The sequence below is a fragment of the Lindgomyces ingoldianus genome, assembly GCF_010093535.1.
Source record: "Lindgomyces ingoldianus strain ATCC 200398 unplaced genomic scaffold BDR25scaffold_30, whole genome shotgun sequence".
Lineage (NCBI taxonomy): Eukaryota > Fungi > Ascomycota > Dothideomycetes > Pleosporales > Lindgomycetaceae > Lindgomyces > Lindgomyces ingoldianus.
Genome location: NW_022985191.1, coordinates 448,994 through 472,342, shown reverse-complemented (window position 1 = coordinate 472,342; position 23,349 = coordinate 448,994). Strand labels below are relative to the sequence as shown.

Sequence of the window (23,349 nt, the reverse complement as noted above, 5' to 3'; positions counted from 1 at the left end):
TCTCTTGACTACGATAAATACGCTCAATTGACTGGCAAGATGTTACGATCGAAGAGGACGGCCATTGGAGCAATTGCGCTGCTGGCTTCAGTGACATTCGTCAATTCTTTGCCTTCCTCCCCGAAACCACAACTCGCCCCACGAGCTCCCTGTGCAGATGTAAAAGGCACATTTTCGATCAATCAATTGCAATTGTATCCAGAGAATGCGGACTTTGATTTCCATTCCTGCCTTTTGTATATCGGGTATGCGGTTTATTTCTTTGCTTCCAATCTCACTCCATCCACATTAAAGCTCCTCAACTTCTTCTCTTCTCTACACCGTACGAAATATGAATGCCTCGAGGCTTAGTTGTGGACTAGTTCCCTGTTTAACGCTTCCGTCGCGGTATACGACCCCTACGCGAAAACTACCTCGATCATCGAAGTCCCAGATGTAACCCACAACCAAGCATACCATCTCGGAGGCGTCGCTGCGAATCCATGTATGTATACCCCTCCCACATCTTAAGAATTCACACATCCCCAATACATCCCCCCACCCACAAAACTAACGCCCCCTCCTCAGACACAAACCTAATATCTATCGTCGTGGACGCCGGCGCCGCTTTCAACACCGGCGGATCCGACATCTCGGGCACCAACCTCCTGATCCTCTGGGACCCAGCCACCAAAACCGAGGTGTACCGACTAAACCTCACCACTACAACACACGGAACCTATGGCGGCTTCCAAGACGTGGAGTTCGATTCCCGGGGAAACGTATACGTCGTCGGGACCTTCCCATCGTCAATCCTACGCGTGGAAGGCAATGGATCTGTTGTTAATGAATGGTACATATCCCCACTCAGCCACACGATAACCGGATACTCCGGCCTGGCAGCCGTAGGCTCACGAGACGTGCTTATTGCCAACGACAACGCAAACAAACAGCTCGTCCGCTTCGACATGAGCCTCCCGAAAGGTATCCCCATCCCTATCCCGGTCTCTCCCCCGAAAAACATCTCCGGTTCCGACGCCATCTATCTCCCCCCAAAATACGCCGGGACAATCCTGCTCGCTGCGGTGGATGCATCGGGGATCGAAGTCCTGCGTTCAAAAGACGCTTCCTGGACCACAGCCGAGAGTCTAGGGCAAGTGAGTAACAAAGTTAGCGCCGCGAATGGCGGGTTCGTGACAGCGCCCGTGCAGATTGGAAATAGTATTTTCATGGTGGAAGAGTTTTTTGGGGATGCGCAGCCAGGAACCAGGACACAGTTTCCGTTTGTGGATATTACAGAGGAGGTGGAGAAGCTGGTTGGGAAGTAGAAATATAGACTCAGATCTCCCATACTTTACCCTGTTAGGGAGGGAGGGAGCGAGTGGCACGGGCGTGGGAAACCCATATCGATTTGAAGTGGAAAGAGAGGTAGGCACCTATGCGCCTTACCATCACGCTCTTCACTTCTATAGAAAAACTCCCTAGTATTAGTCTCTTGCCTTGGGCATATCCTCAGACCCATGTCGCATTTCTTTTTGACGGAATTAGGTCTAGTCTAGTTGCCCACTCATTTCTAAACCATACGAGTACCTTCTCTGCGTGTTTGTGATCGATCCCTCATCAATCCTGGATAATTCAAACTCACGTAGAAACCGAACATGGAGCTAACTGCCTTTTCTCTACACCACAACCCCAAACCCAATTTCCACACGTTTCTCTGAGTCACAAATTAAGAAGGCTGGTAAAACTGGAGAGGGGGGGAATTAGAAGAGTTCGGTTTCTTGAAGTGAAACACAATATACGTAGGTACGGAAAAATAGAAGGCCTTTCCTCAATACCCGCCAAAAGTTACATGATTGATAGGAGACCGCAAGCTCCTCTATACCAATGCCATAGAATAGTGTGGAAGTGAGGATAATCGAAAACATAGGGGCCCAAGAACTCCACCTCACCTTATGCTTTTTTCTCTCCCAGGAACAGCCTCAGCATCAACAATCTCCCATCTTCATCCGAACCAGCCTCCAGCCTTGAAGTCACCGGGTTCACACTTAGTCTGCATCCTCAAATCGGTACTCATTGTCCCCTTCAGTATGACAGTCAGCCGCTCGAAGTCGATTGGCTTGGATAACCATCCATCAAATCCTGCAGCTTCTAGTGAATGTTGAGAATGCAGATTCAAGCTAGCTGACACCGCAAAAATGGGTGTGCGTTTTGAGGTAGGAGGTACGGTCAATATTTGGCAGTTGACCTCGGATGTGACAGGCCGCCGAAGAGCAGAGATGGGCGACTGTTGTTGATGAGAAGTAGGAAGCGGGGTGAGATCTCTCGACTCCGACTCTGGATCGGAAGAGCGCTTTGTCTGTTTCATCTGCTCTATTTGCGAGTAGGTAGGGAAGTAGGATGTTTCCGAGCATGGCTCAACTGCCTTCGTGGGGTTAGAGATTGTTAGAGGAGCTAATATGATAGAAGGGAGAGTAGAAGCCGACCAAGATTCAAAAATTGCAAATTGATCTCGGCCTGGAGGAGAAAACGATGTCAATGGTAGTGGTGGTTCTGTTGATCTTAGTGACATGGGTTCTGAAGCGAAGTCCGTTCGTTCTGGTGCAAGATAATCTGAGCAAATTTGAGGTGGGATTGAAGGATCAGTCGTATCGGTATGCCCAGGAGCGAAGAAAGTAACGGGCTCAGTCCGCTCGATTTCACGAATCATCATTGTTGATTTTATGCCATCAACGAGAGGCATCTAAACTCATAAATTAGTACAAGTCAGCAATCAGGAGAACAAACATACATTCAAGTCCATTAAGACAAAATCCACCTCACCACGATATCTCTGAAACTCCCTGAAGCACTGCTGCCCATCACGGCCTATTTTGACTTCATGCCCCATCCTTTTTAACCTACGTTGGAGAAGAGAGATATTGACCGGATTATCGTCTGCAACTAAGATCATGAAATTCTCTTTGAGTGGAGTTGCTTGCTCTTGTGAGGCCATGATATCTAGCGGTTTCGTCTCCTTAGCAGGCAGTTGGTGATGGAAATGAATGGAATTTACGGGCGATCTCTCGCTTTGACGACTACTCCTATCAAGATGCAGATGGAAGTTTGCAGGAGAGCTCGTGAATGTCATTGAGGTTAGGGTCGGGCGCTGAGGAGTAATGCGATTCTGTTCCGGTCTATCATCAGATGGAGTAGTTGATGCGGATGAGCGAGATGCTGATTTGATCGAGGTTTCGTTCGCAAGTTGCATGGGCACATCGAGTGAGAATATCGACCCTTTCCCAACTTTCGATTTACCGCGAATCTGGCCACCACAATGCTTTATGTACCTAGCTAACAAGGCGAGACCTAGTCCTAGTCGAGCCTCTTTGATTGGCTTCTTTGGTTCTTCTTTTTTTTCTTCTACCGGGCTCTGATCTGAATCAGGCTCTTCGTCGGGTACTTGCTCAAATTCCTGGAAAAGATCGTCCAATTCGCGCTCAGAGATGCCCTTTCCAGTATCCTGGACGGCGATTTGAATGACACAACTTTCTTCTGTCGCTGAGGGCAAGCCAAGATGGATGACGATGCCCCCCTTGTTAGTGTTCTTTACTGCGTTGGTGACAAGGCTCGCCACCGCTTGTTGGAGTCTTTGGAGGTCGCCATAGACGTAATGAGGAAAATTGAGGTCTTTGATGATATCAAAAGTCAATCCTTTCTGAATGGCATGCTGCTCAAACTGGTCTAACGTAAGCTGAATGCCTTGTGCTAGATCGAATGCCACATGAACCAGAGGCGGGGATGGTTGCTTTCCGCCACCGGTAAGATGTAGTAGGTCATCGATGACATATATGAGGGATCTGGAAGCGGAATAAGATTGTGTGAGAATATCCTTGGTGGCCTTGTTTAGCGGTTTCTCGAGCGCCATTTCTAGGTAATTCACGACGGCATTCAGTGGAGTTCGCACTAAGTTCATGTTAACCATGGTACATCTAGCAGCATGGCAACTACTCCACCTTCATGGGAGAGATTTAGTAGGAGTAAGCGCTTCATTCGAGTTTCCTGCAATGCTGCCTCCTTTTCCCTCCAGACTCGAATAAAGTTGCCATATACGAGTCTTGTAATTACTGCAGCTTCAACTATACCCATAAATTAGTCGTCATGTGAGGAAAGTTGAATTCAGTGAGGCATACATTGCTCTTCTGTCCAGGGGGAACAGGTTCCCCGAACCGTCTCGGTCCACTTGTTGAAGCTGTTCCTTGGCTCCAGCGACCCCGTTTTTGACATGTTCGGATTCCCCGCCCAATGAAATACTTTAGTCTGATTCTTTCTAAAGAAGATGACAAAGTCGCCTGCTTCCTGGGACAGCGGAATGAATAGGAGTCCGGCGATGTGGTCGAAGCCCGGCTCGTAAACGAGATCTGAGAAATCTCGGGTAATATTCTTTGTAGCAAAGGTGTTGTCAAATTTCCGGAAGTACACGTATCTCAGCAGTGTCACTGCTTCAAGGTAGGATGATAGCTTGCCGATTGTACGCGCCTCACCCTGAACGACCAGGAAACCAAAATCGGCCCCGAACATGTGCAAAAGATCCTCAGACGACGCAGATATGCATCCCCGAGGGGTAATATCAATCTGCATTGTAGTCAAGATGTTTCGGGCTTTGATCTTTTCGGCGTTCAATACCTTATCGAGACAATTCGATGCGCATAGGCCGACCTATAACAATTAGCAAAAAGCAATTCTAAGTCTAAGAATATAAATTTAGAATAAATTTACCCAGTAACAGAGCTCGCGAACAGGAAAAGGGACTCGAACTCCATTTGGGCCATATGAGTGACAGCAGATGAGTCCCCATAGCTCATTTCTGTAGTCTAACGAGACGCTCATCGTTGACCTGACCCCCATGTTGGCCAAATATTTGAGATGGACTGGAGACATTGCCCGGAGGTATGAATGAGTGAGGTCCAATGGGGAGTCAAGATCTTCAAGGTTTCTGTATACTAATCTGCTCGGGAAGGTATCCCTGTTGAAGAGAACTCGCACTTTGTTGATCTTGTACAGATCCCGGGCTTGCTTTGGGATGTCACTTGCAGGGAAGTGGAGACCTTTGTAGATGTCTAAGCTAGCTTGGGGGTTGAGAAGCTCTGAGACCACTCTGCCGTTGTAATTCTCGTCAAAGCGATATACCATACATCGGTGATAGCCTGTCAGTTCCTGGATCAGGCCGACAATAGTGTCTAGTAGGTCTTGAATGTCATTCTTGGAAGACAATTGTTGCTGGATATGGGACATGACGCTGACAACCTCCATAGTCCTTCCCTCTCCTTGAAACATGTCGATTGTATGGACAGTGATATTCAGGGGCTCACTTTTCTTCAGGAAGCTTGAGGTGGCTTCCCCTGGATCAGAACCGAGAGTGTTATACGGTGTCGAAGGGAGATCGTCCTCCAAGGTCTGGTTAATACAACAGCTCTCCTCCAGCTCGAATTCGCAGATCAGAAGGTTGTGTTGCCCTCCAACAAAGTGCATTGCACACCAGGCGGGGACAATGTATCCACCAGGATCCATGAAGCTAATGGAGAAGACCTTAGGTTCGGCAGACTGAGACGTATTCTTGAATGAATTAATGACAGACCGTGCATAGCTTTGGAAGATCAAACGCTGGTGGGCCGGAAAAACGAAGAGGAAATTGTCCAAGCCAAATATTTCACCAGGGGTGTACTTGCAAATAGCCTCCGAGTTCTCGCTCACCACGCGACAAAGGCATCGGGTAATAGCGGCTCCTTCGAAGACTTCGAGGCCGATGAGCATTCCGTGGGACTGAACGGCTCCCGGAGTGCGGATACGCTCATCTTCGCAGCGCGTAAACGTGTCACGCTTCCCGGTAATAAAACCATAGCCGTCCTCATTGATGAAGGCATGCTCGCAATGCTCTGTATGCACAAGCTGTGAGCTTTCTTGCGGCGGATTCTGGAGAATCTCTTCACTCTCGATGCTGGAGAATTCGGCGGTCGGTGATATAGGAGCTTTCGGGATAGGTGGCTCCGACCTCTCAGATCGTGGAGATTCAAGTATGACCCGTTGCTCGTGGACCTCTACATGCGAGACATGATATAAGCGAGAGAATCTCGGCACCAAAAGGTGTGCAGGGCGGGCGGAGGCTCGCAAAGGTACGCACCTTGTTGTTGATGATCACCCAAGAGATGAGGACTGTCATCGATGATGGTACACCGGATAGGAAATACCCGCTCCATACGGGACAAAATATCTGACAAAAAGGTAGGTTTAACAGCAGTACCATGCGGACTACTTCTTCGAGCGAACGATACACGGGGGAGGGGTGGAGAGGTTGCACAGGTTGAGATAAAGGTCTTTCACAGGCCTTGATTCGCGCTCTGCCTGGCCGAGCGTGGTAGGCACAGGGTACATTGTGTATAGTTCGAATACCCGAGCAGTCAATGGATACGGAAAGGTCCATGGATGGCACCAGAGCGTCACGCAAGAGCTTGGAAGACAACAGGCTGAATGCAGTGAGGAGCTCTCGAACTACATGAAGAAGGCTTGAATCACGGAGCCCTGTAAGATCCATGAGATAAACTTTGGGCGCCAAGGTATGTAGAAGGCAGTCGAATTCCAAGCTCGCCCGCCATTCTTGCATCTCTCGACCAGTAGCAACCTGACAAGAGTTACGGGTGCTTCGGATCATGCTGGCTCTACTGGGGGAAGCTTCTTGGTGTAAATAGTCTGCGGAATTCGACCAATCATCAAAGGCCTCGGAATCGTCAACCCAAAGGCCGATTGCACTCAAGCGTACTAGCCACAGACCTAGGACGCCCTACCAGTGACTGAGAGCTTGATTCTGCAGGCCATGTCTGCCGCACAAAGCACAAGGGCCGGAAAAACAACATGGGGTCTTCGTGATTGACAATACCTACATATTGCATCTAGAAGCCCCTTTCCCAATCCCCCCCAAAAAAGAAATGCATTCAGCCAGTGACGGCATTCCACAGCATCGCACAAGACTGATTAGATTTACCCTGACTGGACCCCGTGGACAGTACAGGATGCAACATTGCCGCGGCTGTCCGAGGACGCCTAGTGAAATCAGAAGAAGAGGAACGCTAGGAAAGCTAGAGCAGCGGATCTCGCCCAGCCAGACGAGGAGACAGATGAAAAATGAGATGATAGAGTACATATCCACCGGAGTTATTATACAACGTACCGGACCGGCCTTGATAATACTAAAATCATACGAATTCAATGGTGGATACGGATTCGAGACTAAGTGGGAGAGATGTGCGGGGAAACAAGACGGGCTGATTTTCATGGCTGACGTAGTAGCCTTGCCGTTGATGAAATAATCTCAGATCCAGGGCAATACAACTTCAGATCTACTTATTTTTGTTGATAGTGACAACCACCGCAACCACGACGGCGATGACAATAATGATGAGCACTGGCGAAAGTTAGGAGCCTATTGCTAGGACAACCAAAAAAACTGCATTTTGGCAAACTCACCGACAATGAGGAGGCACCACCACTTCTTGCGGTTACGGCTCCTTGCTTTTTCAATGGCGCCACCAATTTCGGTATTCGCCTTGACGACGTTGTCATGTACTTCCTCTCCCTTTGCCTCAATGTTCGTGACGAGCGGCTCCTGTTGCATAACAATTTGGTCAAGGTCCTGGAACAGCTGTGCCAATTCCACCATCTGTCGCTCAATTTTCTGGATAGCTTCATGTCGCTCCTGGACGTTTCGGAGGCTGGATTGTGCCTGACCGCGGCGGTCGGAGCTGAGGAGCTAGGAGCAGTGTCAGTGAATTACCAGGTAGATGGTGATGGTAGGTGAATTCTTACAGCTTGCTGGAAAATTGGCGCATCGGGGTCCTCGACCGCCTGTCGGACCTCGTCGTCTGTGGCATCTGGCCTCACAATGCGGTATTGGCGCTCAGCGGCAGCTTGAGAGTCTCGTCGGAACTCAGCCTCGAGGGTCTGGTATCGGTTGATGGTCTGCTTGAGCCTGCGGTCCACCTTTCCAACTTGGGGTGCGTTTCGCGGGTTTCCAGACTCGGGCTTTGACTTGATGTTTTTGACGCGTGCGACGAGCGCGCGGTAGGCCGTCATGATCTGGGAGCTAAGGTTGGAGATTTCGCCGGAGGGCATGTCTGGACGGGCCAGGACCTGCTTGAAGATGCGCTCTAGGTTGTCGAGCTGCCCGTTGATCTGGTCGAGCGCGCGGTCGACTTCTCGGCATTCGTTGAGGATGGCATTGGGGTCTGCACCGGCTTGCTGACCGCCGTATGGCTGCATCTCGACCGCACTCGCTGCTTCCAGTCAGACGACTGCAAAGAGATCCATCAGCCAGGTACCTACGATCATCATATCTGCCCTGACTGTAGTTGTTGTATCGGCCACTAGCCGCTGGGGCCTCGTCGCGCTGGTCGTAGGGATTAGAGCCGTAGCCCACCTGGTTGTAGCCGCCGTACTGTTGAGCCATGGCAGTGCGTCAGCAAGGTCAGTGGGAGGAATAATGATGGAAGAGAGGTCGAGAGGTTGAATCTCAAAGGTCAGTGACAAAGAGAGCCGCTTACACTCATGCTGAAACGGAACTCGTGTGGCGTGTGGTTTATGGACACTCCTGAGACAGCGGACGCCTAGCTACAGCGCTGATTATCGCGAGAGATGAGGAGGGGTTCGCGGGAGAAATGCTCAAGAATTGATGCGAGCAGGGCAGGAGCGCAGGCAATCCAATGCAGCGACAAAAAGTGTGCAGTGGAGGGTGAATATGTGTTTCCCTGGGGGCTGAGCTGAAGGTGAAGAAAGGGCCCCAAGCTTGTCCGACGAGGCTAGCGCACAGTTTAGCGCGTCGGCTTTGGCATCGCTCACTTCAGCGGCTCACGCATTTGCCTATTTTTGAACCAGGCACGGCTGCTGCTGCATCGAGTGTGTAAGCTCGCGGCCAAGCCTGAACAATTACATTCGCGTCGCCTTCGCTACTTTACCCATCATTATCATTATCCATCATTATGCCTCGGCGGATGCATTGCGGCGAAACTGCGCCACATATAATTCGCATTCGATAGAACGGCCATTAATGCACCGCCGCAGCGGGGCGTCAATATTCTACACATGTCCCCCAGTAAGCTCAGCCCATCCATCTCAGCTCGTGAACGCCTCTCCTGCATCTCCCGTGACTGCCCACCACACCGGTCCAGCAAGTCCATCCTGATTCCAGAATTCGAGATGCACTCACAGCACCCTTTCATGACTTCACAGCTGCCGAAGATGCGGCTGGCTGATTTGTGCTACCCCACCGAGTGCTCTCGTCGCCTCCAGCCCACGATTTTTCCGTGTAGCCCAATCGGTGCTTGACCTCCTCCACCGTCGCCTTGTCGCCCGTGTTCTTGCCGATGTTGTCGCTGATCTTGACGGCGTGACGGCCTGAGGCGGAAGCGATCTTAATCACTATATTGAGTGGAATCGACTTTTTCCCAGTCGATTCTTGGTCAAAATCGTCTACAAAGGTCAGCCCACGTTGCCCCCCCCCCCCGTGAATACTCACTCGTCAAGAACGTTCCCACACCAAAGCTGGGCTGGAAGCCTTGGGCCTCAGCCGCAGCCTTGTACTTCAAACATAGTTCGATATTCAGAGAATCTGAGAACACGATTGTCTTCTTCTCCTTGATGCCCTCTTGATCGTAGAACTCGCGCATCATCTTGACAAAGTCTAGAGGGTCCCCGGAATCTTGGCGCACGCCTGTAAAGACCTGGGCGTACGTTTTCCGTGGTGTTTGTGCGGGAGACTGTCCATCAACGGGGGCCTGCGTCAGCGGCTTTGTTGACGCTACTGAATGTACGTCGGGAAGTGTTGTGCCGTCCGTTGACGGCAGAGTGGCCATGGGACTAGGGACTGCGGTTGCCAGTGCAGAGATCGGTTTCTTGAAAGCCTGGAGAAATGCTGGTGTTCCAAACGTATCCGTAAGAGCGATCCCGAGTACACCCTCTCCAAACGTTGTTGTCCAATACTGCAATGCAACCTCACTCGAGTTTTCGTAGTTGTCTGTGATAGCAGCAACCCCCATGAACCACTCATGCGCCACTGTGCCTATTGGCAGAATACCATGATTCATAGCGAAGTGAACATTGCTTGTACCTGTGAGCTGGCCCATCCATCCATTCCTGGCTGCCTCGTCCTGTGCCCGACGCAGGCCTTGGAGCACGAGGTCTTGGGTATGGTAGTCACGGCGTCTCCTAGTGCCAAATTCAGAGAAAATGCAGCCTTCCTCGAGCAGCTTTAAGCCCTTCTGGTACGCCTTGTCCAACTGTCCCGCATGGCTCCAATCAGTGTCGCAGAACTTGAAGTAGGCCTCGCTGACCAGGGCAAGCAGCGGTATCTCGTACAGAATGGTGTCCACCCACAAGCCCTCGGTGTGTATTGCGAAGTCGCCGCGGTCACTGTCTTGGCCAGAATTTTCTATCGGATTGAAGACCAGTTTCAACTGCTTCGAGGGCTGAAAGCGGAAGGCGGAGAGAAATCGCAGGTATGAGTCGTTCAGGTAGGTGCAAGTCGTCTGAAGGAATTGGAGCTCATCGGCAGAGAGGGAGATGTTTTCAAGCTCTGAAAACTACATCAGCAGGGCACGGGAGAAAAGGTGCAGGAGAGAAGGCGCGGGCACGAACTGTCTACCTGAGCCTGAAGCCACTTGAAGGCCGCACGGCTGAGTTTCTTGTCTGGTGTTCGATTGGTGAAGCTATATGTGACCAAGACATCTGGGAAGAATTTCAGAACACAACATTGCATAGTCAACTTGTAGAGATCGCTGGAGCGCAGTTAGCGAGGAACCAGAAATGAATTAGAAGAACCACTTGCGTATCTAGAAGTGAGAAGATGCCCTCAGGCAACGTGGAACTACTGGCAGCCATACTGAGCTTAATTCGCGTCAACCATGAAGGTGCCCCGGGGGAAGGGAGTGCTGGTGGGGGAGCTCAAGCTTTGTACTTTCGTCCCACCCACGACACGTTAGTCCGGGGGAAGCTTAAGCTGTGGAAGCCTGGAATTTGGAGCGTGTTATGCAAGGGGAGCTATTGACGAAAGGCTGCGATAATCACCTGCACCCTGCACCCCATCCTATTGTTGCTTGTTCTCGTGACCGGATAAGTAGGCGCCCGCAACGCCATGTGCCATTGAAACCCATGATGCCATGGAAGATTCCGCGGCCGTGGCCGCATCATTCCAGTTGTCAGAGTTGGATTTCAGCCTCATCACCGAAGGAAGGGTAAACGTGCGTTTGTGCAGATGCCAGATCGGATGGTGTGTCATCTAATCAGATCATCGGACCCGTGAATCACCGAGCCTCCAAAAGGTTGTGAATCTGAATTGCGTCCCACAGGCCCTCAGTCCACTCGCACCCGTTTCAGGCTTCTCTCCAAGACATGCTTGTGGCTGTCTCGCTCCTCGCCATCTCGCTGTCTATTCTCATATACCACCATCCGCCGTCGACATGGCGGGCCTTGCTATCCCCAGCAGAAGGGCCCGCGCGCGTCATAGAGGCCGAGCAGATGTCGCAGAATGGCGGCCCAGTTCAATCGGTCTCAGCTAGACAGGAAAGAACCGAGCCTCAAGCTTACACAGATCGCGAAACAGAAGAGACGTCAACATCTTCATCGTCGCCGCAGACAACGCCAAAGGCAGTTCCGAGCGCCCCTCTGGACAGCGTCGCCATTCCCACCTTCGCACTCGTAGCAAATGAAAGCTCCGATGAAGATGAAGGAGATCTGCCTCCCCCCTCCTTTCCAGCGGCCAACTCTGCGCAGCGAACTTCTGTCCAATCCTCCCTCATGCCATCCCCTCCGACACCCGCGTCCATGGCCCCACCCCCAAGTCCCGCGGCCTCCTCGCTCATGGCACCTCCTCCACGAATCGTGCCCTCAAATCTACGCGCCCTTCCCACATTCTCTGAACCCTTGCGTATGCCGACCACTGGGCCTCTCCCGAACCGCGGTCCAGCTCCAAACCGGGCCCCATCAGTTTCGAATGGTGGCCTCACCCCCTCAGTGAAGACTACAAACGCAAGAGGCAAAGTGCTTCTTTCTCCTGGTCACTCTCCACTCGACTGGGCGAGTCTGCAGCGTTCGGGGAAGAATCTGTCGGGTGTTCCTTCTCTTATCCGCGTCACGCCCTCGCAGCTGAAGTACAACAACGGGAGGAAAGAGAAGCCTGCATGGTCGAGTTATCAGGGTAAGGTGTACAACATCACACCCTACCTACCCTTCCATCCCGGAGGTGAAGGCGAGTTGAGGAGGGCGGCAGGAAAGGACGGTACAAAGCTATTCATGGAAGTACATCCTTGGGTGAATTGGGAGAACATGCTAGGCGAATGCGTAGTAGGAGTCATGGTTAGCGAGGAACAAGCACAATCCATCGCTGGAGGCAGCTTGGAAGATATGGATTGATAATGTTTGATACCCAATAGATCTCCGGCATTGGTACCGGCGTTACGAATAGACCCTGAAGTATATCTCTTCTCTAGAGGAATAACCACAACAGTACAACGCAAATGCTCGGTTGCCTTTGCAGCGAGTGTATTTTGAAGTTTGAGAAACTGATTAGAAAACACCTACCGCCAACTACTCGAGGCCAAGGAAGTCACGGGGGCGGTCTTTCCCTTCCAGCCTAAATGCAATATACAGCAATTTGGCAGACGCAGCCCAATCTCAGCCTCCCACCACGTGGGCATTCTATAATTCTACCTCCATGAACTCATGAACCCTTAAACCCTTGGACACCCCGCGAAGAAACAGTCGGGCATCCTTTCGCCGGTCATCCAACCCAGAAGCCTCAGGCCAGGTCGATCTCCCCCACACCAATGTCACGGCCCAGGCTCCCTTCGGCCCTGGCATGGCTACAGCTCACCGTCCGGGTTCTCGCCCTCCTCACTTCTATAGGCTGTCTCATCACAACCATCTACATATCACTCAATTTCCACAAAACCAACCCAATGACCTACGTAGCCCTGCTCTGGGCCATTCTCCTCGACAATCTCGAAATTCTGGCTCTATGCAGTAATCCTGGAGATATGATCAAGCGAATACACCTGTGTCCTCTTATCACCCTCGAAGTGCTTGGCCTGTTTTTCTTCCTTATTAGCTTCTTCGTTACTTTTATTGCGGAGTGGCATCCGAGGAGGGAAGGGAGTGGGTGGAATAAGGGTGAACAGCGACCTGGGGATGAGTATAAGCTAGCACAAGAGTTGCTGGTGTTTTCTGTTATGTAAGTCTGAAGCTATGAGGATTGGGCAAGCTGCTCAAACGAATCAGGGGCCTGCATGTCGTTATTATCATCATCTGTTGTATTGACGGGTGCACGCAGCGGAGGAGGCCTATGTACGTTCCTATTTCGAATATTGATGAAACCAATGCCAAGCTCACACGTCTTTTAGAAGAGAGCGAGCTATCAGACATAATTCCCGGAACCGTAGCAGGCTATCTCAGGATGAGTGGTACGGTTAATATTTTGATATACTTACTGCACCGTCCTTTCAAAGTGTGGTGCAGTTACTGTAAGAAGACCTCATTAGCCTAGACAGACTGATATCGATGAATAGCTGGTATGTCAAAGAGCATAATGCTATCTGCCATGCTCATTCATTACAGGATAATACGTAGGAGCTCTCAACGTAGCGGCAGAACACCAGGCATCAACATCTGGGTGTGGCAGACCAGACACGCAGAGCCGAATGGTTCGGCCAGATATTTGCGACGTGCAAGAAGTGCGGACGGTATCTTCTCCTTTCCCTCGCTTTGATGGTGAGGAGTAGGTATATCTGTGTAATGAAAGATGAGACTATTGGATTTTGAAACGCGCTCGAAAGATAACATTACTTGGTTGCAGTTTGAGAAACGCTGACACAATTGGTATCTCCCTATCATATCATTCCAAACGTAACCCTGACTCCATCCCTCTCCTACCCACGAAACATAAGCGTATTACCTGGTAACCCATCTGAACCAAACTTCCTTCTCTAATCTTTCCACCCTTCTCGCCTTATCCAACAAGCCTAATACGTCTGTTACAGTTGCTGGTAAACAGGCTGCTGGAAAGCCTGTTGCTGGCCCACCTGTTGCTGCGCTCCTGCTTGCGGATACATCTGGAAGCTCTGTGGCTGTGGGCTTTGCTGCATTGGCGCCTTACCACTCTGCGCTCCATTCTGCATCCCGGACTCGACGGCGTTGGGAGTACCACGTGGGTTCTCAGGCGTGGTGTGCCACATTCCATTCATAGTGAAAGGGGCGCCCGAGATGCGATGACGGTGGAGTGCGATGGCAAAGACTACTAGAGAAACAATGACAAGGATCCTAAATGTGTGTCAATCCCACAGTCAGTGTTTATATTATCAAAAGGCATACCATTCCAGAGCGCCAATCCCCGCAGCCGCCGCAATGACGTTTCTGTGCTTCTTGCGATCTCCTAAGCACACAATATCACCTTCACTATTGATGCTGTAATCGTCGCAAAGGGCTACTCCATAGAAGCTGACATCATATGCTGCAGCCCAGGCGGCAAGATCGGCCCAGCAAGATAGCCACCAGATGACTTGGAAGATAGAAAGGATGAGGAAGACCCAGCAGTTGTAAACAATGGGGAAGAAGGAAGTTGACACCAAATAGTAGCCATGGGTTAAGAAGATGGCGATTGCCTAGAACATGTTAGTAGTTGGAGGTAGTCGGGTAAGGAATACATGCGCAGAAAATAGCGTAACCATTTCCTCCAAACCAGTCATTGAAAGTTGCGCCATAAGCAGCGAGGCCGAGGACGGCGACTGCGATGAAGATCTGGGCGATGATGAGGAATCTGTAAAAGTCCGGGACCTTGACGATATGATCCCGGTTCTGTCCGTCAGCCATGTCGCGAATTAGAGTATTGTGCTTCAGAAGTATTAGAAAAGAGTTTGAGAGCAGCTTCTAAGTCGCAAGAGTAGAGAAAGATGCCGGGTAGATATGCAAATAGTTGTTCTCGGGTTCAATGTCAGTCCATCCCAGCTCTACCCCATGCACCTGACAACAGTAATGTTTCTCTCTCTCGACTCCGAGGGTCGTAACATGACCAACCTCCAGCTTTCTCTAATTCTGCAAGCCCGGTCAGTCGGTGCTTGCTATGACTGGCAAATATGCTTTACTTTCGTATGCGTCAAACCACAGACGGAAAACCATTCGTTGAAGCGTCTTGGCAGGCTGAGGCTTGGGTTCTTTCCTTGCCACCACCCTTAGAACATACGAGGAATGGATGAGGTGACTTCAATAATGGATACTTGATTGCCCAATGTTGGCAAAGAGTGCACTTGGGGGTCACCTGTACTCTCAGCCACATTATCAATAGGAGGAAGCGAATGAGGGAAATAAGATGTGGAAAATAAGCTTCCAGTTAAATGATATGGAGAGACACGTTGAAAGGCAAGACAATGAATCGCCGACCTGATAGTATTTCAAACAAGGCTAGGGAGAAAAAGAGGAGAAATTGGAAATTAATGCCGAGCCCACGGCTGTATTTCTAACAGAAACCTCGAGGAGGGTTTGGAAGCATGAGGGTGGCACGTGATCGGCAAGCAACAGGAACTTCGGGGGCCATTTTGGTTGTTCCCCACGCCACTTGCGAGAGCTGAGGTAGAAACTTTAACGGGCGCGGTCCGGCTCTGGTTACGGCTGAATAGGGTCCCAAGTTTAGCTCTGGTGGGGAAAGGAAGTGTGGAGATCCAGAGTGTCCGGTGCAGATCATCCAAAGTCTCCAGAGCCACTTCTCAAGGCTGGCTACATCGGCCTACCACAGTGAGCTGAGAAGGCTGCCTCGTCTCAGGAAAGAGAATTGTTAAAGTTCAATCACGACTTGAGAGTTGGGGTTCTTTGGAGAGGGATGAGAGAACGAGAAGGAACTCGACCGAAGTAGCCTTTGCCCCACCACCAACGCATGCCATCTGTCGCAAGCTGATCACGACTTTTCTCCTCACCCTCGTCCAACACTTGAACGTCGGTCTATTTTATCAATAGCAATCAATTAGACGGTACGTACAGCTTCATCAGGCCAACAACGCAGTTGCTCAACCCCACTCCATCAATATACGATGAGGGATGGCGCGTTCCCTATGATTTTCACCAGGATGTCAGCAATCTGCCAAATCCCGCTCTCCATCCTGCATCCCTTCTCGACATATATAGAGGACTCTAGCCAAAGAGAAGGACCATTTTCGATATATCAGTCTCGATCTGAGCCTCGTTGGTCTCTTGTCACCGGCATTGCTCAACATTTAGCAACCAAAAATGGTTCACCATTTTGGTGACGAGAGTTGACAGCCATTCAAGAACAGGACACGACCACAACCCTATTCTCATTTTTATATCATCTACCCCACCCTCAGTGACGTTTATATCACACCTACAATTGCTCCTCAATCAATACATGCTTCCGTCCAATCCCTCGAAGGCTCACAACCCCCACTTGGATCCCATTCACGCACCCCAGCGCAAGCACCAAATCCGAAGCCACTAAGAGCGCAAACTAACACCCTACAAGTGACTCTCTGGATCACTTTCCTATGCGTCATTGTTGCAATTGTCCTCAATTTTTTTATTCTCATCTCTGGGACGGCTATTGCACCGAGTTCGTACTCAAAGGCATTGCGCGACACTATTCTACCACAACAGTACAACATCCTCAATATCCCCATTAAATACCCATTTCTTTACAATGGCGATTCTTTTAATCTTACATACGGATCACGATAGACAGTAAAGATTTATATGAATGGGGTATGAGCGCATATAAATGAACTAGACGACTACGAACCTGCGTTTCTTCTCTGGAAAGGTGTTGGCAGGACTTTTAACCTTACCACCGCCTTGACAAAGATGGACAATTCACTACTGCGTACCGAAGGACAACTTTCAAGTAATCTGTACACCATTCCTATGGAGCCAACTCTACGTGCGAGGAAGATGGCTCCTGTTCAGACTGGGAACCCTTTCATTCTCATCATTGTGGGAGTGGTGCTCATGGGGCTACTATTTTTCTTTTGGGCCTTGGAGGGCTGTGCTTCGTCTTCACAAAAGCGACTCAAGATATTGCAAGAGAGGTGGATGTTTTTATCCTAAGATCCCCATTTGCGCGTTTACCTAGCCGCCGCTTCTTATATCAACTCTATGGTATCGAAAGTTGTGGCCTAGCCTGTAGGAAACTGCGATTACGTCACAAACTATCACAGGACAGCTAAATATGGGCCGCGTTTTCAAGGCTTGATGGCTGGCGCATGGGTTATGCAGCTCTTCCCAACGTGGACATTTGCAGCGCATTGTTGGGTTGAGAATGTTAGAGAAATGTAACGAGGCTTCCAAGAGGTTGGAAAGAGAAAGAGCAACGGTTGTGTAGAAGACTGAACTATTAGCAGAGGCAGATCCATCTTGGAGGAATTAGGATGACGGAGTTAACACTCAGAGGATAAGACATGCACAGCGCGGGTAGAATCACAAAAGACATAGCATGTGCGAGTTAGAATAATTGGTATTAGGGTATCTTGGGGGACTTCAACAACCACATCCCACACCATGTACTTTAAATTTGCCGCATGTTCTCCTCATTAGATGAGATCAGTAGGCAGTTCTTCATTGAGATCATTTCTGTGCCATCAATTCAGAAACATTGGGGTTGTGGTAGGCTCCGGCTGGCTGTGGAGTTGCCAGCTCAGCGGTATGTAGCGCTGGGGAGTTATACCCAGCTGTTGTAACCGGGCTTACAGTAGCCGTACGGTTGATGGGCTCTTGTTGCTGGGGATATGGTGCGGTATATTGGGGACCGGTTCCCTGAGGATACATGGGCTGAGCAGGCTGTTGCACGTACGTTTGAGGCTGCGGGACATATTGAGGCTGACCAGGTTGTTGCGGGTGTCCTGGCTGAACTGTGGCACCATATTTCTCCATCGGTACCCCTTGACCGTTGGTGGGCGCAACGTAGGTTGGGGGTGGCGCTGGGGCGCTTGCGTCAGCACGGTGGCGATTCATGTAAACAACGAGGATTATCAAAGAGGCAACCCAAAGTACACTGGCTGTGTTAGCTTGCAAATATGATTCTGAAGATATGTTGGAATCGTACAATTGGACCGCCCCGAAAAGCGCTCCAGCAACCAGCGCGCCGCGATATGCAGTGTAGGTAGTAGTATCCCTCTTCTCTAATAAGCTGAGGTCGCGCTTTCCATATGTGCAGTAGTATGTGTCTGTGTAGTAGCTATATCCGCACGAAGGGCTTGACCAGAGTGCTGCAAGGTTGGCGACGACACCAAGGTCGACAATCCAGAAGATGACCATCCAGATGTTAAGAGCCAAGAATGCCCATTTGTTGTAGGCCTGGTGGACAAAGACTTGAGACGCGATCATGTAGATAGCTACTATGATAGTACACAACGTCTAGTACAGTCAGCCAACTTCCTGGCATAGCCTTGCGGAAACGGAACAGAGTACTCACACAAACGAGCGAGTAGATGAGAGCATTGTACTGGATCCAGCGAATACCATAGGCATCCAACCCCAAGATGATAATGGCCAAAAGGATTTGGACGGCATGGATCGCTAGAGTAAAGCGAGGAACAGGAAGGACGTGGGGAGGGAGTTCATCCGCCATGATGAGCTTGGTCTGTGAGCGTACAAAGGGAAAGAAGAAAACGCGCAGATCTGTGATGTTCTTAGATTAAATTTGATGGGTTTAGAAAATCAGAGGGAGCCCTCTGCTCTTGAGGTACTTGACACGGAGAGGTTTCAGCTCCTTCACCGGATCCCTCCTCTTAAGCAAATAAGCATTTATCAAACCAGTCGAAATGCGATGGGTGCCACAACTGAGGCGCAATGTTCTCGCCTTTCAGGGCACCCACCATCCAATCTGATAGGCGTGCATCTGCTCTTGTTACTAATTCTAGCCGTAGTGGTCCTGCAAGCTCCACTGATCCTCCGGCCGGCGTCTGGGAAGCGACGTGGGAAAGCGAGAGCTTTGTCATGGAGAACGATGAAACCAATCAACGTACGTCTTGGCGAAAAGTGCTTTGCTTGGTATCTGGACCTTTCCGTGAAAGTGCTTGCTCGTCTCGGATTTGAAGGCTGTACGTATTTGTGGCTGAAAAACGAAGATTTGATTTGTCTGAATGCAGGTCTGAGGCACGAATGGGCTGAGGAACACGAGCTAAATCTTAAAGTGTGCTCAGCTCCCTTCCACTGGCTGGCTTTGAGAGACACAAACGAGCGGCACATTTGAAACCGTTAGAATTGTGCAGCTTTCTGGGCTTGTGAAAGTTAGTCTGTAGATGTCTTCCAAGTTTCAGATGAACCTGAACAGTCGTCCTTGGAGAAGTTCTTAGTTAGCGAGTGTAAGCTCACCATCAGAAGAGTGTACCAGGCACTTCTGTTAACCATCGTCTCGTCAAAGCGAACCATAGGGGTAAATATCTTCTCCTCTGTGTTGACCTCCTCCAGAAGCAAATGAACTAGAGTCTCTGTAATAGGCATTGTGAACCACGACTTGACCTTGAGGTGACTAAGTCATGTTCTCAAGAGCGTCTACGTACAAGGTGTCGGGGGACGTGAGGTGTAACTTAAAATCATAGCTCTTAGAGGAATCGCGAATGAACTATGTCGAAGAGGGGGAGGTTGCCAGCTGCAGATGGTCTCAGAGTGTATATGGAGAGCGATGCCGGACTTTACCAACGGTAGATTTCGGCGAGAAGAGTGTCTCAAATGTAACCTGAGCCATCACCTCTCCGTTCACCATGCAGCCTGACAACAGCTCGTTCGTGACGCCCTCGGTCTCGTATGAGTGCATACGAGTTGCAACAGCCAAAATTGTTCACTTGGATCTCAACCCCAGATTGAGCTTAGTGTAGAATGGATTCTAACTAATTCATCCTTCCTGAACTCCGCCTTTCCTCGCACCAAGCCCTCTCAACACCTATTTGACCAGGAAGTCCTCCACCACCCTTCGTTCAACAGATCTTTCAGAGCTTCTCCAACCGTCGGACCCGTTTACTAATTCGCCTACCCCGGTTCACGCCCGCTTGAGCCGCCGGGCGTTATTCCGTTGCTGCATGTTGGCCCATAATATCTACTTATTGACATCACGACCTCATCGCCCTCGGCGGGTGTTCAGCTCCTAATTCCGTGCGTTCTCCCCTTGCTCTTCCTCCAACCCCAGATTCAAGGGAAGCGAAGGCCGATACTTGGCTCTGCCCACAACGTTCGAAAATATGCGCTCAAATACGAGAAAAATCTGATAATTCAAAAGCACCTTCGACACCAGGGCCAAGTTAGGATGTGTCGATGACCTAAATTTTCCGGATACTGATGGCCCAGAACGAGGATTTAGATGCAACCTGCCTAAACCTCCTCACCTGGCGCATGGCCTTGCACGTGTCTTGGGATCGGAGCGCTTGAGAACGCCGCATACACGAACGGACCTTGAGAGCATGCTTTGAGGTGTCAATTCATTCGTTGTTCGATTCGCTCTGCCATGCTAAAGCTATGGCCTCATGCATCGCGAACTCACAATAGCCAAGTTGCTCTGCATAACCGTTCAAATCGGGTATCTCAAGTGGCTGCATGGTATTCCCCACCCTATCGTGTTCGGGTTTCGGCCGACGGCAGAGGCGTCTTACGTTCCAGATGCCTTTCTAAGAGAAATCTTTGGTTGGCCCAGGTTCTTGTATCTATCACTACCACCTCTTTCTTCACTCAAGAATTTCCTATATTCTGTATCCCTTTCGCCTTCATTCTAATCACTATCAATCTTTTGATTGTTTGATTGGAAGACATATTAAGTCCAAGGCTGAACATTCGACTGCCAAACGCAGGCATTTATTTCCCGTCGCTACACTGGTGCCAAGCTCACCTCACCTCTTTATATTGCTAACACGATCTTCCCAAACTTGGAGCTTTGTAGACAAGCTCTCTTCTCCACCGCTTTGGTAGCACCGAACCTGGCTTCAGTATTTGCCCACGTTGTACTGGCAGTAATACGGGCTGCGCGCAATCTATTGCGGTAGCAGTATTGGTGATGTTTCTGCTCTCTCTGCATACACTACTTCCTCTTCGAGGTTTTTGTAACCTCTTTTCACTCGGGGTCATTTCTTTTGCGCTAGATTAGCAGTTCCCCACTCCGTCCTCTAAATGACTTTTGTCTTAGCACTTATCCTCGCACAACCCATGTCGTACGATGCTGTTGACGAAGCTCGAGTTGACAGTCTCGTGGGTCCAGCTGAGGTCTGGTGTATGAAGAAGTCAGTGGAAATGGAATGGAGGCTTACTCGGGGACGGGACGATGGTCCCACAATCACGAACTGGTGTAATTTGTCTCGATAGAGTTGCCCCTAAGCGGTCAAACGATCAGGATATAAAAGAGGACAGTTTCCCGCAATTGAGGCACCACCAAGCATCTGCCTGGCAATTCGATTAACATGGCTCCCTCACGCTATCTCATCCACCTTCTTTCGTTTTCGGCTTCGGCGTTAGCGATTACAAGTGAAGAGGCCAGTCTCATTGCTTGGAAGGCATATGGCCAAATCATGAGTCAGTTCATTACTGCGAACGCACCACTCACGAAAGGAACGGACTTTATCTACGTCACTCCTCCTACGAGCAACTTTGTTCGTGGTGGCACCCCATGCCCTGAATCGGTCACTAATATGGAGTTGTGTAAGTTGGCAGTGTGTCTATTTTCGCTTGGCTGATGAACATAGACAATCTCGTCGATCCGCTTCAGAATTCCTCCAGTCCCCTGCTTGGGAATGATGGCCCAGGCTATGTCCAAACGCTTGAGACGTAAGTGCTTCAGATCGTTGTCATTGACATGATTGACAATTCCTCTTTTTCGAGCTTCCCCCTCTCCACTTCAGAAATCTAACGAGACTAGATATTTGCAATCCGTCAACATCACGGACAAGGTGTTGACTCCAGAACAACAGGCGAAATTGGATGCATATGAGGCAGCTGTTAATACTGCGAAGGCGAAGTTTCAGAAGGAAAAGAGCGCGGCTTTCCTTGCCTGGAAAACAGACGAAATTGCGAAGTACTACAACCAGTCTTTCCAGAGCTGGATTGCAGAAAACGATCCACAATACTCTAACTTCCAGCAACAAATGGTCAATGCCGATGCCACATACAACAACTTCATGTTGAGTGTATATGGATCGCAGTACAACCTTATCCAAGAACAGCGCAAGAACATCAACGACAAGGCCCAGTTTGATCAAGCATCAATGCCAGGGTACGTATTTATTCCTCTTAGGAGTCCATTCGAATGTTGTTCCTGCGAATGCGACGAATGTCCACTCACATATTTCTCAATAAAGTGCTTGCCCAAATACAACCAACACAACGGCTTTCTCTCATCATCATTATCCCTCGGGGAACTTGACTAATTGTACGGACAGCTACAACATGATGGTTTATCCATCCGCACCTAATTATCTTGTCAATCTTAAGCCATTTGTCAAGCAAGAAATCACGGACTTCGTTGCATATAGGCCTGCCTACACACTCGGCTCCTACGAGAACGTTTGTGATGCCTTCTACACCTCGAGCACGGGAAACACCGTTCTACAATACAATTATAAGAACGTTGATGGCCACGATTGGAGCACCCTCGGCTACTCGCAAACCGTCAAGAGTGGCGGAGCTGGTTTCTTTGGAATTCTAGGGATCAAAGCCTCTGCAACCTCTGAGGTCACCCACTTCAACTCGTGGAGCAGTACGTTCACACAAGAAGTCAGTCTCACGATGACGATGAAAGGCGCTCCTCAGCTTGTACCTATTAACACCGGATTCTGGGATGTTGGAAACGTTCGTAAAACTTATCCTAAGCTCCGACCTGGAGAGGTTGACGGCCTTGCCGGCCGCGTCCGCCTAACACATGCTTTGGTTGGATACCAACTTAGCTTGTCAATTACGTTTAAGAATACCGAGACCTGGAGGAACGTTACCGAGTTTATCGAGAAGGGGAAGAAGAATGTCGGTGGAGGGATTCATATCTTCGGGTTCAGCTTCGGCGCTGGGGGAGGAGGTAAGCTTAACCGTAGGGTATAATCCGAAGGTGGTCTTGCAAGGCTAACATGCAGATAGGCTCTTACCAGTTTAGCACAAACGACATCAAGACAAACACTACTGTCGACGGTGGAATCCTCAGCATTCCTACTACGCCAGAGGGTATGATCTTCATGCTCGGCGCCAGGGGCAAGGCCTTGTAAATAGGTTAGAGTCGCAAAGGAGCCAGCGGAAATGGTGATTGGAGGCTTGTGTAGGAGGGCGAGAGAAAATATTTCTCCTGTAGACTAGTGTAGCTTCATTTACATGTCAATCGAAAGCTCATTT

General features: G+C 49.9%; 9 protein-coding genes across 9 annotated transcripts; 4 read left to right on the top strand and 5 right to left on the bottom strand.

Annotated features, from left to right (window-relative positions):
• Positions 1-39: 39 nt before the first annotated feature.
• Positions 40-1,307, top strand: BDR25DRAFT_376200 (uncharacterized protein; the record flags this gene model as incomplete). Its single annotated transcript, XM_033697432.1, has 3 exons — positions 40-245; positions 363-484; positions 568-1,307. 3 exons carry the CDS (start codon positions 40-42, stop codon positions 1,305-1,307), a joined length of 1,068 nt encoding a protein of 355 aa, XP_033544111.1.
• Positions 1,308-1,950: 643 nt separating this feature from the next.
• Positions 1,951-6,215, bottom strand: BDR25DRAFT_376197 (phytochrome-like protein; the record flags this gene model as incomplete). The annotated part of the gene is made up of 7 exons (XM_033697431.1): positions 1,951-2,227; positions 2,660-2,722; positions 2,771-3,924; positions 3,975-4,097; positions 4,152-4,677; positions 4,738-5,956; positions 6,061-6,215. The coding sequence occupies 7 exons, from the start codon at positions 6,213-6,215 to the stop codon at positions 1,985-1,987; spliced, it is 3,483 nt and encodes a 1,160-aa protein (XP_033544110.1). The 3' UTR covers positions 1,951-1,984.
• Positions 6,216-7,352: 1,137 nt separating this feature from the next.
• BDR25DRAFT_234835 (t-SNARE) lies at positions 7,353-8,461 on the bottom strand (the record flags this gene model as incomplete). The annotated part of the gene is made up of 4 exons (XM_033685489.1): positions 7,353-7,417; positions 7,480-7,762; positions 7,819-8,281; positions 8,331-8,461. Coding segments are annotated over 4 exons (942 nt in total), but the record flags the coding sequence as incomplete, so codon positions are not given.
• A 501-nt stretch (positions 8,462-8,962) lies between these two features.
• Positions 8,963-11,199, bottom strand: BDR25DRAFT_305684 (nicotinate phosphoribosyltransferas-like protein). Its single transcript, XM_033690460.1, has 4 exons — positions 10,832-11,199; positions 10,642-10,781; positions 9,524-10,579; positions 8,963-9,477 (listed from the first exon to the last, which is right to left on the bottom strand). Exons 1-4 carry the CDS (start codon positions 10,882-10,884, stop codon positions 9,224-9,226), a joined length of 1,503 nt encoding a protein of 500 aa, XP_033544108.1. The 5' UTR covers positions 10,885-11,199; the 3' UTR covers positions 8,963-9,223.
• Positions 11,163-12,694, top strand: BDR25DRAFT_345028 (uncharacterized protein; the record flags this gene model as incomplete). The annotated part of the gene is made up of 2 exons (XM_033694003.1): positions 11,163-11,272; positions 11,352-12,694. The coding sequence occupies 2 exons, from the start codon at positions 11,163-11,165 to the stop codon at positions 12,412-12,414; spliced, it is 1,173 nt and encodes a 390-aa protein (XP_033544107.1). The 3' UTR covers positions 12,415-12,694.
• A 133-nt stretch (positions 12,695-12,827) lies between these two features.
• Positions 12,828-13,778, top strand: BDR25DRAFT_317020 (uncharacterized protein; the record flags this gene model as incomplete). Its single annotated transcript, XM_033691641.1, has 4 exons — positions 12,828-13,231; positions 13,279-13,460; positions 13,566-13,568; positions 13,627-13,778. 4 exons carry the CDS (start codon positions 12,828-12,830, stop codon positions 13,776-13,778), a joined length of 741 nt encoding a protein of 246 aa, XP_033544106.1.
• Positions 13,779-13,824: 46 nt separating this feature from the next.
• On the bottom strand, positions 13,825-15,115 carry BDR25DRAFT_305683 (uncharacterized protein). Its single transcript, XM_033690459.1, has 3 exons — positions 14,704-15,115; positions 14,368-14,657; positions 13,825-14,316 (listed from the first exon to the last, which is right to left on the bottom strand). Exons 1-3 carry the CDS (start codon positions 14,863-14,865, stop codon positions 14,031-14,033), a joined length of 738 nt encoding a protein of 245 aa, XP_033544105.1. The 5' UTR covers positions 14,866-15,115; the 3' UTR covers positions 13,825-14,030.
• A 2,393-nt stretch (positions 15,116-17,508) lies between these two features.
• BDR25DRAFT_345026 (uncharacterized protein) lies at positions 17,509-18,731 on the bottom strand. Its single transcript, XM_033694002.1, has 3 exons — positions 18,467-18,731; positions 18,098-18,408; positions 17,509-18,046 (listed from the first exon to the last, which is right to left on the bottom strand). The coding sequence occupies exons 1-3, from the start codon at positions 18,620-18,622 to the stop codon at positions 17,620-17,622; spliced, it is 894 nt and encodes a 297-aa protein (XP_033544104.1). The 5' UTR covers positions 18,623-18,731; the 3' UTR covers positions 17,509-17,619.
• Positions 18,732-21,394: 2,663 nt separating this feature from the next.
• On the top strand, positions 21,395-23,225 carry BDR25DRAFT_376172 (uncharacterized protein; the record flags this gene model as incomplete). The annotated part of the gene is made up of 5 exons (XM_033697430.1): positions 21,395-21,675; positions 21,720-21,801; positions 21,893-22,246; positions 22,413-23,041; positions 23,101-23,225. The coding sequence occupies exons 1-5, from the start codon at positions 21,438-21,440 to the stop codon at positions 23,223-23,225; spliced, it is 1,428 nt and encodes a 475-aa protein (XP_033544103.1). The 5' UTR covers positions 21,395-21,437.
• Positions 23,226-23,349: the final 124 nt, after the last annotated feature.